The sequence below is a fragment of the Scardinius erythrophthalmus genome (assembly GCF_964197995.2).
Source record: "Scardinius erythrophthalmus genome assembly, chromosome: 1".
In the NCBI taxonomy this organism is placed as follows: Eukaryota; Metazoa; Chordata; class Actinopteri; order Cypriniformes; family Leuciscidae; genus Scardinius; species Scardinius erythrophthalmus.
In genome coordinates this window covers 19,175,476-19,188,410 of record NC_138221.1, presented here as the reverse complement: position 1 = coordinate 19,188,410, position 12,935 = coordinate 19,175,476, and the positions used below count along the sequence as shown (strand labels likewise).

At 34.2% G+C, this 12,935-nt stretch overlaps 1 protein-coding gene across 1 annotated transcript in view; it reads right to left on the bottom strand.

Moving 5' to 3' along the window:
* The window catches only part of LOC308699987 (ecto-ADP-ribosyltransferase 5-like), a 60,664-nt gene extending 50,677 nt beyond the window's left edge, over nucleotides 1–9,987 (bottom strand). Inside the window, exon 1 of the mRNA XM_081381217.1 lies at nucleotides 9,898–9,987. Within this exon, the coding sequence (XP_081237343.1) occupies nucleotides 9,898–9,948 (51 nt within the window). The 5' untranslated portion in view covers nucleotides 9,949–9,987. The remainder of the gene's footprint in view (nucleotides 1–9,897) is intronic.
* Nucleotides 9,988–12,935: the final 2,948 nt, after the last annotated feature.

Here is a 12,935-nt window from a genome sequence, read left to right as displayed (position 1 = left end):
AACTGAACAAAGTAAAATGTTATCTTATAGTGTTGGTTATGTTTTGACATAATCATGCTGTGATCTGAAAAGAGAAACATATTAAGATAGTTTGGTTTAACTTGTTAGCTGCAGTTTAGTGATTCTTCAGCCTATGATTATCAGTACTTTACTTATAATTCAAAATATTTAATAAACATTGTTCTGATCAAAAAGACATTCAGACATATTTATTTAAAACACAGATATCAATAATCAGCCTGTGAATCTCAACAATGGTGACAATAATAAAGCATGTTACAGTGGCTGCCACCAATCACAACTCATTAATGGCTCCCATCATGCATTGCGGTATGAATAAATTATGAACTGAATTGTCTATGTAATTTACTTTTCCTCATTGAATATTCTGCTCCTCACCATTGTTGAGATGCATAGACTGAATCTTGACATCTGTGTGTGCCTAAAAGAATGATTTTTTTTAAACAACTTTTAAGAAATCCTTTATATTATATCAAAAATTCTGGCCATTTATTCAGATTCACAGCTATGCAGTAACCAACAACATAAATCGAAGTGAGAAAGAAGGATCTTAATGAGTTCAGTGATCAAGTTCAAAAGATGATTGTCATAATATAACCAACACCATCATATCACTTTTTATTCTTTGTTCAACTGGCAGTTTTAACTCAGATACAACCGCCAAACAAAATCTAAAGTAGCCTACATATAAAAGGGTCAGAACCCAACTAAAGCAACTACCCATCACAATAATGGTAGCTTACAATTTGCGATTTTCTCCTTCAGCGATTCTACTTGTTAACATCAGGTGTCTTCAATAATGTTCAATCATCACTAAATTAATCACTTAGTTATCTCATTAACTTAAACACTCTTGAGTGTGGACTCATACACTCCCAGGAGTGTTAATTTAACACCGCTAATTTACTGGAGGTTTTGCTGTGTACAAAGAGCCGTAGTTAACTGACAAGCTGAGCCATATCGCATTAAATATCGCTGGCGATACGTCCGCGATATTGATGTGATTTGGCTCAGCTTGTCAGTTAACTACGGCTCTTTGTAGTAAATGCCGCTCCATCTGAAAGCAGGTGAAGGTGATTTACTACTAATCAAGTCAAGTCAAGTCAAGTTTATTTATATAGCGCTTTTCACAACACAGGTTGTATCAAAGCAGCTTCACAGTAATAAATTAGAACAATACATCAATGTTTGTTTCTAGTGGAACGTCTATGTTCGGTAATGCTGATCAATAGTATCGTTGATTGATTAATTAAATTAAATATCCCCAAATATCCCCAACTGAGCAAGCCAAAGGCAACAGTGGCAAGGAACCGAAAAACTCCATCAGGTGACCTAATGGAGAAAAAAAAACCTTGGGAGAACCCGGGCTCAGTCGGGGGCCAGTTCTCCTCTGGCGTTTATGAACTAGAGGTCGGATTTAACTGTAGAATTAAAAGTATTATATGAATGCCTGGCTGAAAAGATGCGTCTTTAATCTAGTTTTAAACTGGGAGAGCGAGTCTGAGCAACGAACAGTATCCGGAAGACTATTCCAGAGTTTTGGTGCTAAATGTGAAAATGCTTTCCCTCCTTTGGTGGACCTAGATATCCTAGGTATGACCAAAAGCCTCGAATTTAGTGACCTTAAAGAGCGCGATGGATTATAGGGCGATAGAAGATCCGTTAAATAGACTGGAGCTAAGCCGTTTAGGGCTTTATAAGTCAGTAGCAATACCTTGTAATTAATACGGGACTTTATAGGTAACCAATGTAGGGATGATAAAATCGGTGTTATATGATTATATTTTCTTGATCTAGTTAGAACTCTAGCGGCGGCATTTTGGACTAACTGTAGCTTGTTTATTGAGGATGCAGGACAACCGGCTAATAACGCATTACAGTAATCTAGTCTCGAGGTCATGAATGCATGAACTAACTTTTCTGCGTCAGAAACTGATAGCATATTACGTAGCTTAGCAATGTTTCTAAGGTGGAAAAAGGCTGTTCTTGTAACATATGAAATATGATTTTCAAAAGACAGGTTGCAGTCTAATATAACACCCAGGTCTTTTACTGTAGAGGATGAAGTAACAGGACATCCTACTATGTTAAAGTTGTATTGTGAGAGGTTTTGTGGGTGGTTTTTTGAACCGATAAGTAGTACATCTGTCTTGTCTGGATTTAATAAAAGAAAATTATGCGTCATCCAATCTTTTATATCTTTAACACACTCTGTCAATTTGGATAATTTAGCGTTTTCATCTGGCCGTGATGAAATATAGATTTGAGTGTCATCAGCATAACAATGGAAACTAATTCCATGTTTCCTTATAATATTTCCAAGTGGTAGCATATATATTGAGAATAATAGAGGGCCTAACACAGATCCCTGCGGCACTCCATAGTTTACTGGAGTTATGATAGATTTTTCTCCATTTAAATAAACAAAATGGTAGCGGTCAGATAAATACGATCTAAACCAGCTTAATGCTTGTCCTTGAACACCAGTATAATTTTGTAGTCGATCTAAGAGTATTGTATGATCTATAGTATCGAACGCAGCACTAAGATCAAGTAAAACTAATATTGAGATACAGCCTTGGTCAGAAGCTAAAAGTAAATCATTTGTGATTTTAACGAGCGCAGTTTCAGTGCTATGATGCGGCCTGAATCCAGACTGAAACTTTTCATAGGTGTCATTTTCTTGTAAGAAAGAGCCCAGTTGAGCGGACACAACTTTTTCTAGTATTTTAGACATAAAAGGTAGATTTGAAATGGGTCTATAATTTACTAGATTATTCGGATCTAATTGTGGTTTCTTAATGAGAGGTTTTATAACTGCCAGTTTAAATGTTTTTGGAACATAACCTAAAGATAAAGACGAGTTAATAATATTGAGGAGAGGCTCTTCCACTACAGGTAACACTTCTTTCAATAGTTTAGTTGGTATGGGATCTAATAAACATGTTGTTGTTTTAGATGAAGTAAAAAGTTTATTTAACTCTTTTTGTTCTATAGTTGTGAAGCACTGTAATTGTTCTTGCGGCGTGATAATTGAGGCTGAATTATAAGGCGCGATTGAGGATTGAACGTTTACAATTGTGGTTCTGATGTTTTCTATTTTCTCAGTGAAGAACTTCATGAAATCATTACTACTAAACTGTAATGGAATACTTTGTTCAGGAGACATGTTTATTTGTTATATTGTTACTAATCAAGGAACCGGCTTTACTGACGAGATGCGCATAACAATATCGCGATTTAAATCGCCCAGCCCTAGTGGATACATATGTACACTGAGGAGTGTTAATTTAACACTGGGGATTTTGCTGTGTACCCTTGAGGGTACAGCCTAGGGCTGGGCGATTTAAATCGCGATATTGTTATGCGCAGCTCATCAGTAAAGCCGGTTCCTTGATTAGTAGTAAATCACCATCACCTGCTTTCAGATGGAGCGGCATTTACTACAAAGAGCCGTAGTTAACTGACAAGCTGAGCCAAATCACATCAATATCGCGGACGTATCGCCAGCGATATTTAATGCGATATGGCTCAGCTTGTCAGTTAACTACGGCTCTTTGTACACAGCAAAACCTCCAGTGTTAAATTAACACTCCTAGGAGTGTATGAGTCCACACTCAAGAGTGTTTAAGTTAATGAGATAACTAAGTGATTAATTTAGTGATGATTGAACATTATTGAAGACACCTGATGTTAACAAGTAGAATCGCTGAAGGAGAAAATTGCAAATTGTAAGTTACCATTATTGTGATGGGTAGTTGCTTTAGTTGGGCTCTGACCCTTTTATGTGTACTTTAGATTTTGTTTGGTGGTTGTATCTGAGTTAAAACTGCCAGTTGAACAAAGAATAAAAAGTGATCTGATGGTGTTGGTTATATTATGACAATCATCATTTGAACTAGATCACTGAACTCATTAAAATCCTTCTTTCTGACTTTGAATTATATTGTTGGTTACAGCATAACTGTTAATCTGAAGAAATGGCCAGAATTTTTGGTATAATATAAAGGATTTCTTTAAAGTTGTTTAAAAAAAAATCATTCTTTTAGGCACACACAGACGTCAAGATTCAGTCTATGCATCTCAACAATGGTGAAGAGCAAAATATTCAATGAGGAAAAGTAAATTACATAGACAATTCAGATCATAATTTATTCATACCGCAATGCATGATGGGAGCCATTAATGAGTTGTGATTGGTGGCAGCCACTGCAACATGCTTTATTATTGTCACCATTGTTGAGATTCACAGGCTGATTATTGATGTCTGAATGTCTTTTTTATCAGAACAATGTTTATTAAATATTTTGAATTATAAGTAAAGTACTGATAATCATAGGCTGAAGAATCACTATACTGCTGCTAACAAGTTAAACCAAACTATCTCAATATGTTTCATTTTTCAGATCGCAGCATGATTATGTCAAACATAACCAAAACTATAAGATAACATTTTACTTTGTTCATTTAACTGTTATAAATCAATAACAGCAGACAAACAACAGTAAATATTAAAGTAAACATATAATGGTCTAGAGCCCAACTAAAGCAAACACCCATCACCTTAATGGTAACTTACAATTTGTGATTTGCTCCTTCAGTGATTCTGCTTGTTAACATCAGGTGTCTTCAATAATGCTAAATCATCACTAAATTAATCACTTAATTATCTCCTCAGCCCTAAATGCCGCTCCATCTGAAAGCAGGTGATGGTGATTTACTACTAATCAAGGAACCGGCTTTACTGACGAGATGCGCATAACAATATCGCGATTTAAATCGCCCAGCCCTAGTACAGCCCCAGTGACAAGCCATTGTACCCCTAAAGATACAATTATGCACCTTATTTTCTGAGAGTGTATTGATCAATATGTGAATCCGTTGACCTACACATCACACAAGTTGTGGTCTCATTGGCACAGATTACTTTAGATGAGATTAGATAGAACTGTGTTGATCCCAGTTTGGTCACATGCTTTTTCTGCTCTGCTGTGATTTGTTAGATATGTAAGGAATAATTGACGACAGCGCGTGGGGCTGCATGTTTTTTTCTTGTTATGAATTGTATCCTATTTTCCACTATTACAGTCAACTACGCAAAGTGATATGGAACTGTAATGCGGTCAAGATCTGGCTGGAACTACTTTAGCACGAGTTTCCCTGAAAATAATTGCACACTTTAGAACGTTCGTCAACCAATCAGATTCAAGCATTCAACGGCCCTGTAGTATAAGGAGGAGATAAACAAGTGTGACCACCAGATGTCACTAATGCACATTGTGTAATTTTGAGTAATGAACCTTAGAGTAGATTAGTTCCAGAAACAGCTTTTAACAAAAAGGCCTTTCAATTAGGGATGGGCGATATATCGCACGATATTGTTATGCACATCTCATCAGTAAAGCCGGTTCCTTGATTAGTAGTAAATCACCATCACCTGCTTTCAGATGGAGTGGCATTTACTACAAAGAGCCGTAGTTAACTGACAAGCTGAGCCATATCGCATTAATATCGCGGACGTATCGGCAGCAATAATTAATGCGATATGACTCAGCTTGTCAGTTAACTACGGCTCTTTGTACACAGCAAAAACTCCAGTGTTAAATTAACACTCCTGGGAGTGTGTGAGTCCACACTCAAGAGTGTTTAAGTTAATGAGATAATTAAGTGATTAATTTAGTGATGATTGAACATTACTGAAGACACCTGATGTTAACAAGCAGAATCACTGAAGGAGAAAATCACAAATTGTAAGTTACCATTGTGGTGATGGGTGTTTGCTTTAGTTGGGCTCTTGACCATTATATGTTTACTTTAGATTTTGTATGATTGTTGTATCTGAATTGTAACTGCCAGTTGAACAAAGATAAGAGTTGTCTGATGATGTTGGTTATATTATAACATTCAACATATGAACTTGATCACTGAACTCATTAAGATCCTTCTTTCTGACTTTGATTTATGTTGTTTGTTACACCATAACTGTGAATCTGCATAAATGCCCAGAATTTTTGGTATAATATAAAGGATTTCTTAAAAGTTGTTTTTAAAAAAAAATCTTTCTTTTTGGCACACACAGATGTCAAGATTCAGTCTATGCATCTCAACAATGGTGACGAGCAGAATATTCAATTAGGAAAAGTAAATTACATAGACAATTCAGATCATAATTTATTCATACCGCAATGCATGATGGGAGCCATTAATGAGTTGTGATTGGTGGCAGCCACTGCAACATGCTTTATTATTGTCACCATTGTTGAGATTCACAGGCTGATTATTGATGTCTGTGTTTCTAAATAAATTTGATCTAAAATCTAAAAAAATCTATTGATTAGAACAATGTTTATTAAATATTTTGAACTATAAGCAAAGTACTGATAATCATAGGCTGAAGTATCACAAAACTGCTGCTAACAAGTTAAACCAAACTATCTCAATAAGTTTCCTTTTTCAGATCACAGCATGATTACGTCAAAACATAACCAACACCATCAGATCACATTTTACTTTGTTCATTTAACTGTTAGAAATCAATAACAGCAGACAAACAACAGTAAAAATTAAAGTGAAGATATAATGGTCTAGAGCCCAACTAAAGCAAACACCCATCACCTTAATGGTAACTTTCAATTTGTGATTTTCTCCTTCAGTGATTCTGCTTGTTAACATCAGGTATTTTCAATAATGCTAAATAGTCACTTAATTAATCACTTAATTATCTCCTTAACTTTAACACTCTTGAGTGTGGACTCATATACACTCCCAGCCCCAGGAGTGTTAATTTAACACCGCTCCATCTGAAAGCAGGTGATGGCGATTTACTACTAATCAAGGGAAACGGCTTTACTGACGAGATGCGCATAACAATATCGTGCGATATATCGCCCATTCCTACTTTCAATAATTATTTATTTGTTATATTATCTGCAATAGTATAAATTATGTATAAATGGGACCTTAAATGACGTTGAAAATATGTCCACAATGACCACATTTGAACTAGTTTTTAACCCTGAACGGAGGCATGAACGTCTTCAGAGGCAAACAGAATTCAGAAAATTATAAAAAGTAAGTGGGAAATCGTGATGAGTGATTCTCATCTTAGGAAAGTCGTGCACAGCAAAAACTCCAGTGTTAAATGACCTCTCCTGGGAGTTTATTTGACTCCACACTCAAGAGTGTTAAAGTGTTAAAATATGAGAGTTAAATGAAAACTGAAGCAGTGTTAAAGTTAATGAGATAATTAAGTGATTAATTGAGTGATGATTGACCATTATTGAAGACACCTGATGATAACAAGCAGAATCACTGAAGGAGAAAATAACAAATTGTAAGCCACCGTTATGGAGATCAGTGTTTTCTTTAGTTGGGCTCTTGACCCTTACATTATTAACATTAGATTTAATATGACTGCTGTAATTGAGTTATAACAGCCAGATGAACAAAGAGAAAATGTGATCTGATGGTTTTGGTTATGTTATAACATAATAATTTTTCGGCCTGAATCACTGAACTCATTTAGAGGCTAATTTTATTGATTTTAGCAGCACTGTCCTTGAACAGCATAATATTTTTAGCATTTTCAATGGAATCCAAATGGGTTTCTTAAAAGTTGCGCAATGTACTGTGTGTGTGCACTTGGATGGGTACGTTACACGTCACTTTCATAAATTGCTTCATTTGGTTAGATGTTAATTCACTAATAGGCACAATGAATGACAATGAACAAACACCATCTATACAGGAAGTCTTACAATCATGTCTTACTATTGCTCTGGCTGTTTTCTCCTCTCTATTCCTTTCATTTATTTTTTCCTCCTGTTGTGTAGGTGAGCTTCATGATGATGACAAATACTCTCTCTGTGTAGTAACATTCACCACAAGAGGGCATCCTATAACTTGTGTTCCTGCTTGTCTCTTTTTTCCTGTTCTCTTCTTTCCTTCAGTGATTCTGCTTGTTAACAGCATTATCACTAAATTATAGGCCTATGTATGCACATCTCAGGTTAAACTTCATAATGTTTACTTGTAAGGAAGAAGGCCTGTTTTTTTCAGTGGTCTGAATATCTGCATTTCTAGAAGAATTTAGCAGTTTTACGAAAAAAAAAAAAAAGTTGAAATGAAACGGCATGTTCTCTGTAAAAACAACAACAACAAAAAACATTTATTTTCCAATACTAAGAAAATTGTATTTTTTTTTTTTTTTTATTTTTTTTTTGTAATGGACATATCAGGTTAACATTATATTTATGCAAATGAAAATCCTGAAAATTGCCTTTATTTTGAAGGATTGCCTTTATTTTGAAGGATTGCATTTACACAAAATTTACATTTTCCAGTTAGGTGACAGAAAAAAACCTTTAACACACATTCTGTCACCTAACTGGCAAATGTAAATATTGTGTAAATGCATGAATTTTATTCTGGTAAAAAATATACATTTTGTAAAATTATAGGCATTTTCTCTGTAAAAAAAAAAAACATTAAAAAAATAAAAGTGTCCATCAAGCGTTCCATCAACACGCTTGATGGAACAGGAATCAGGAGACAAAGTCATGAAAAATAAATAAAATAAATAAATAAAAAAGCAGAGTTTATTAAATAAATGTTTATTGAATTAAAGTTTGAATTATTGTTTCACAATATCATCTTATAACACTCAAAACATGAATATGGATACATTGACTGGTCTCTAACTTATTTGTGAAGACACATCATACAACTTAAGATTAAACAGCAATAGAAAAAAAATATATACGGATATATTCATATATCATATATTATTAAATGAATATATGTTAAATGAGTAGATAGATAGACAGATAAATGTGAAGTACGACATTGATTTGTGTGGAACTAATGTGATGCAATCATGTAAATCAGCACTCAATATATGTTTATTAATATATAAGTATTATACAGCTCAAACTGAAGAGCAGAATTGCAGTGCCAAGGTCATGGGGTCCTCATAAATTCCTCGTAAACTGGATAACGCATGGCCTCTATACCTTGAATGCGATGTTAATCGATGTCTTCGTAAGCGTCTACCAAACCGATACTTCCTAAATCTTGATCTTATTGTTAGATCACAGTTCAGTTCACTTCTTACTCCAATGCTTTCCAACACAAACACAGTGTCACACCAGAGACCTGCATGATCTCTTATTTTCTTGACATCAGTAACTTTAAACATCTCATACGGAGGAATCAGCACCTCTTCCTCATCAGGAAACCTTGAATATTTTGCCACATAAGCACCTTCACAAGTTTTGATTTCAAAACAAGATTTAGTTCCAAATTCTTCTGCTTCGCTACGATTAAGAGAGGAGGATGTAAATGAGCCGAAACGAACCCTTGTGTTCAGAACATTCACATCAAATTCAACCTTTGTTCCTCGATAAGTTGACTTGCATCCATTTTGTGTTTCCTTCAGAATCTGTATTGCTTCTGTCAGCAAAAACTGAAGTGAATACCATGTGTATGTTCTGTCTTTGTATTTTTGTTTATCACTACGGACAGCATTATTAAAATACAGATATGTTTTACAATCTACGTTAGTGTAGACATAAATGGCAATTGAATGATTCTCTATCAAGTTATCTGCTGGGGGCTTAAAATTATTAACAGCAATTTGCCTACGCCATACTGAATTCAGGCGAGTTATTGAGTTCATGCTGTAGCAATTCTCCCTCAACCAGACATTTCATGGTCTTTTTGCAACCGACATAAAGGTCATCAACAGAATCCAGTGCCATATCCAGTGGAAACATCTGTCCTTCATAATCAGCAGTTCTGTGATCCTGCAGTAACAGGAATCATAATGATCAGTCATCAGTATATGTCTGTAATATTCGTACTCAAACACAAGCTCACCTGTCCTAGAACAGCTGAAATGAGAAGAAGAGCTTCAATGATCAGCAGCATCTTGATTCAGTCAAATCCCTCAGATGATCCAGACCATCTGAAGTTCAGATACTGAAAAACAGCAAACAATCTAAGACACAAGGCAAGATAAACCCAACAAAACAATGAAAAACTTTAAGAGGAAGGGAGAAATCACCATACTGTGTTAAACCTGATGTTACCCTATACTGATGTACCTGTTATGTTAATCTTTTACTCTATCCTCCTATCTGGGATTACTGTTGTCTTTTTGTGAGGTTCTTCAGGAGCTCAGGAGCAATGATGAAAGGAGAGGATCAGAAAAGGCATCAAGCCAGACGACAACAGCAGTATTCAAACCAACAGATGAGGAAGTTCGCTTTTTCCTATAACAAAAATAACCCCAAAAAATGTGTGTGCGCAATGGTTCTGGGAAGAGGTTGAACATAACACACGTACTGCATCCCAATTTGCCTCACTGTAAAACCTAACACTCAAAATCATTAATTGGTTTGAGTAGGACAAACTTAAATTCAACTAATTAGTTCAGTCCAATTAACTTGTTTGAGTATTTAGCACTTTCTTTTTCTTTCAAGTTCACATAACTGATTTATTTTAAGTAAACTGAACTGTTTCATTGTTTTGAGTTTTATGAAATTATTTATTTTAATTTAGACAAACTTAAGTTTACCTGAAACGGCTGGGATGTCTATTTCCCAGCATGCTTTGCCGATGGGACTCGAAAGGGAATGTAAATGCTAAAATTAAGCGTAATATAATGTTTTTGTGTGTGTGTGTGTGTAAGATTAATGTTAAATGTGAGATTTAGTTAGTGATTAATGTTTTGTTCTGCGACTATACGTCACTGCATCAGCAACTACACAGTTACTGACTGTTAAATAAAGCAACATGCAGCATTACATCAGTGATTCTCTGCTCATCCTGGACTGAAGCTCAGGCTCTACTCTTCAACACAATGGTGACACACAAAACACGCCATACAGAAACACTTTAAACCCCAACAGATCATTAAACACTAACAGATCTCTCAGGAACTCAGCATCTTCACTTATTACAATCCAGACTTTATTTCTTTCATACTAACATTCTTATTGAGAATTAACAGTGGTTTAGAAGTTGATGTTTTATTGAAAAGAATAAAGTTTGATGTCACCATGATGGAGATCAGTGTTTGTTTTAGTTGGGCTCTTGACCTTTTAGCTTTGAACTTAAGTTTTTCTCTGTCTTCTTTAACTGTGTGTCTTTGATGCATATTAGTTATGGTAGGAATCCAAGAGAAACTCAGATCAGATGATGTTGGTCTCTTTTTAGTGATAATAGTCATCATGTAGTGTCCTGCTTCATTGATACCATCTGAAGTGTATTTCTGATTAAGCTGTTAAATATTAGATGTTAGTTTTGTATCGTAAAACTGCTATAGACGATTTTGAAGTGCTGTGATACTCATATTTTATGAAGACATTATACATTAGATGTTTTGACAGGATCATATAGACTCACTCAGACATCAAAAATCAGCGTATGAATCGCAACAATGGTGACAATGAAAACAAATCTGAACTACTATAAAGTCACAAAAAGGCTTTGTTGGTTGTCACCATTGTTGAGATTCATCTGTTGATTCTTGATGTCTCTATACTACAATAAAAATAAACCAGCTCAAAATTTTTCTGTATATTATATATTTATTAAAATTAGAGATTGTTATAATACTGATGCCACAATATTTCAAGGGTCATGTGAAAAATTGCAGCATTATTAGCTTTATATAAGGCTAAATTCCTACTTAATATTACACAATATTGACTTACAATTCAGTAAAACAGATCACCATGTGATGATTGAAACATCAGCATTAACTGACCAAGAACATCTGATACTTTCGCTTGCATTTAATGCTATAACAAAAGAGTATCAAATACACAGTTAAAGCAGACAGAGAAAACCAAAGTTATAATCTCAAGTGTCATGACCCAAACTAAAGCAGACACTGATCTCAATCATGGTGACATCAAATTTATTTAAAAGTTTTTTTTACACTTTATTTAAATTAGCATATTTTACTTTAATTTTATGGTTTTTGTTTGGCAGCTGCCAGTCATTTGACCCTTTTTTAACGATTTTTTACAATGAAGGTATTTGATCATAATAATGCAGGACATACCTGTGAAATAACAGTGTTTTTCAGTTTATTTAAAGTATAATTTTTTTACTTAAATTTTATGTTTTTTGTTTGGCAGCCGCAGCTGCCAGTCATTTGACACTTTTTTAAAGTTTTTTTTTTTACAGCGTAGGATAGTTACCATCATAGTGACAAGTGGTGTATGCAGCTTGATTTGAGAGCAAATAATCTTTTTATATTGATGTGCTCATTCAAGAAGTGATTCTGTATAACATACTATTGCTAATTTGTTAGCAAATTAGTATGTTAGTAGATTAGCTTTTAAAAGATAAGTTTCTACTAATAAAATACTATGACTTTAAGAATTTTAAAAAATGTAGACAATTGATTGTTCTGCCAACTTATTTGGGTTTACAGTGAACTTCATAGATTTGAGTTATTTTAATTGAATGGACTTAGTACTATTAACTTTATTTACCCAAGTTATCTTAGCAATAATTTATTGAGTTACTTGGACACAAATAAAAAAAAATGTATGCTTAAATTGTTTGAGTTAATAAACTTAATTGAATTAAGGCAATCGGTTTCCTCAAATGAAATGAGTTAGCTTAACTTGTTGGGTTTTACAGTGTGGTGTGCCTTTTTATTGCACAGAACTGTTTTAATTTCTCATGTTTTATAATACATTTTTGTACTTTGTTTAATGATTTCAGATTTGTAATTTGTACTGTTAAGTTGTAAAATGTATATATTTGAGTACAGGAAACTTAAAAAAAACAAGGCAATCAGTTGCCACAAAATATTTAAGTAACATTACTACTACAATTTAAGTTACGTAAATTATATAATTTAATTTAATAACACTTAAAGTTCTTTAAAGTAAGTT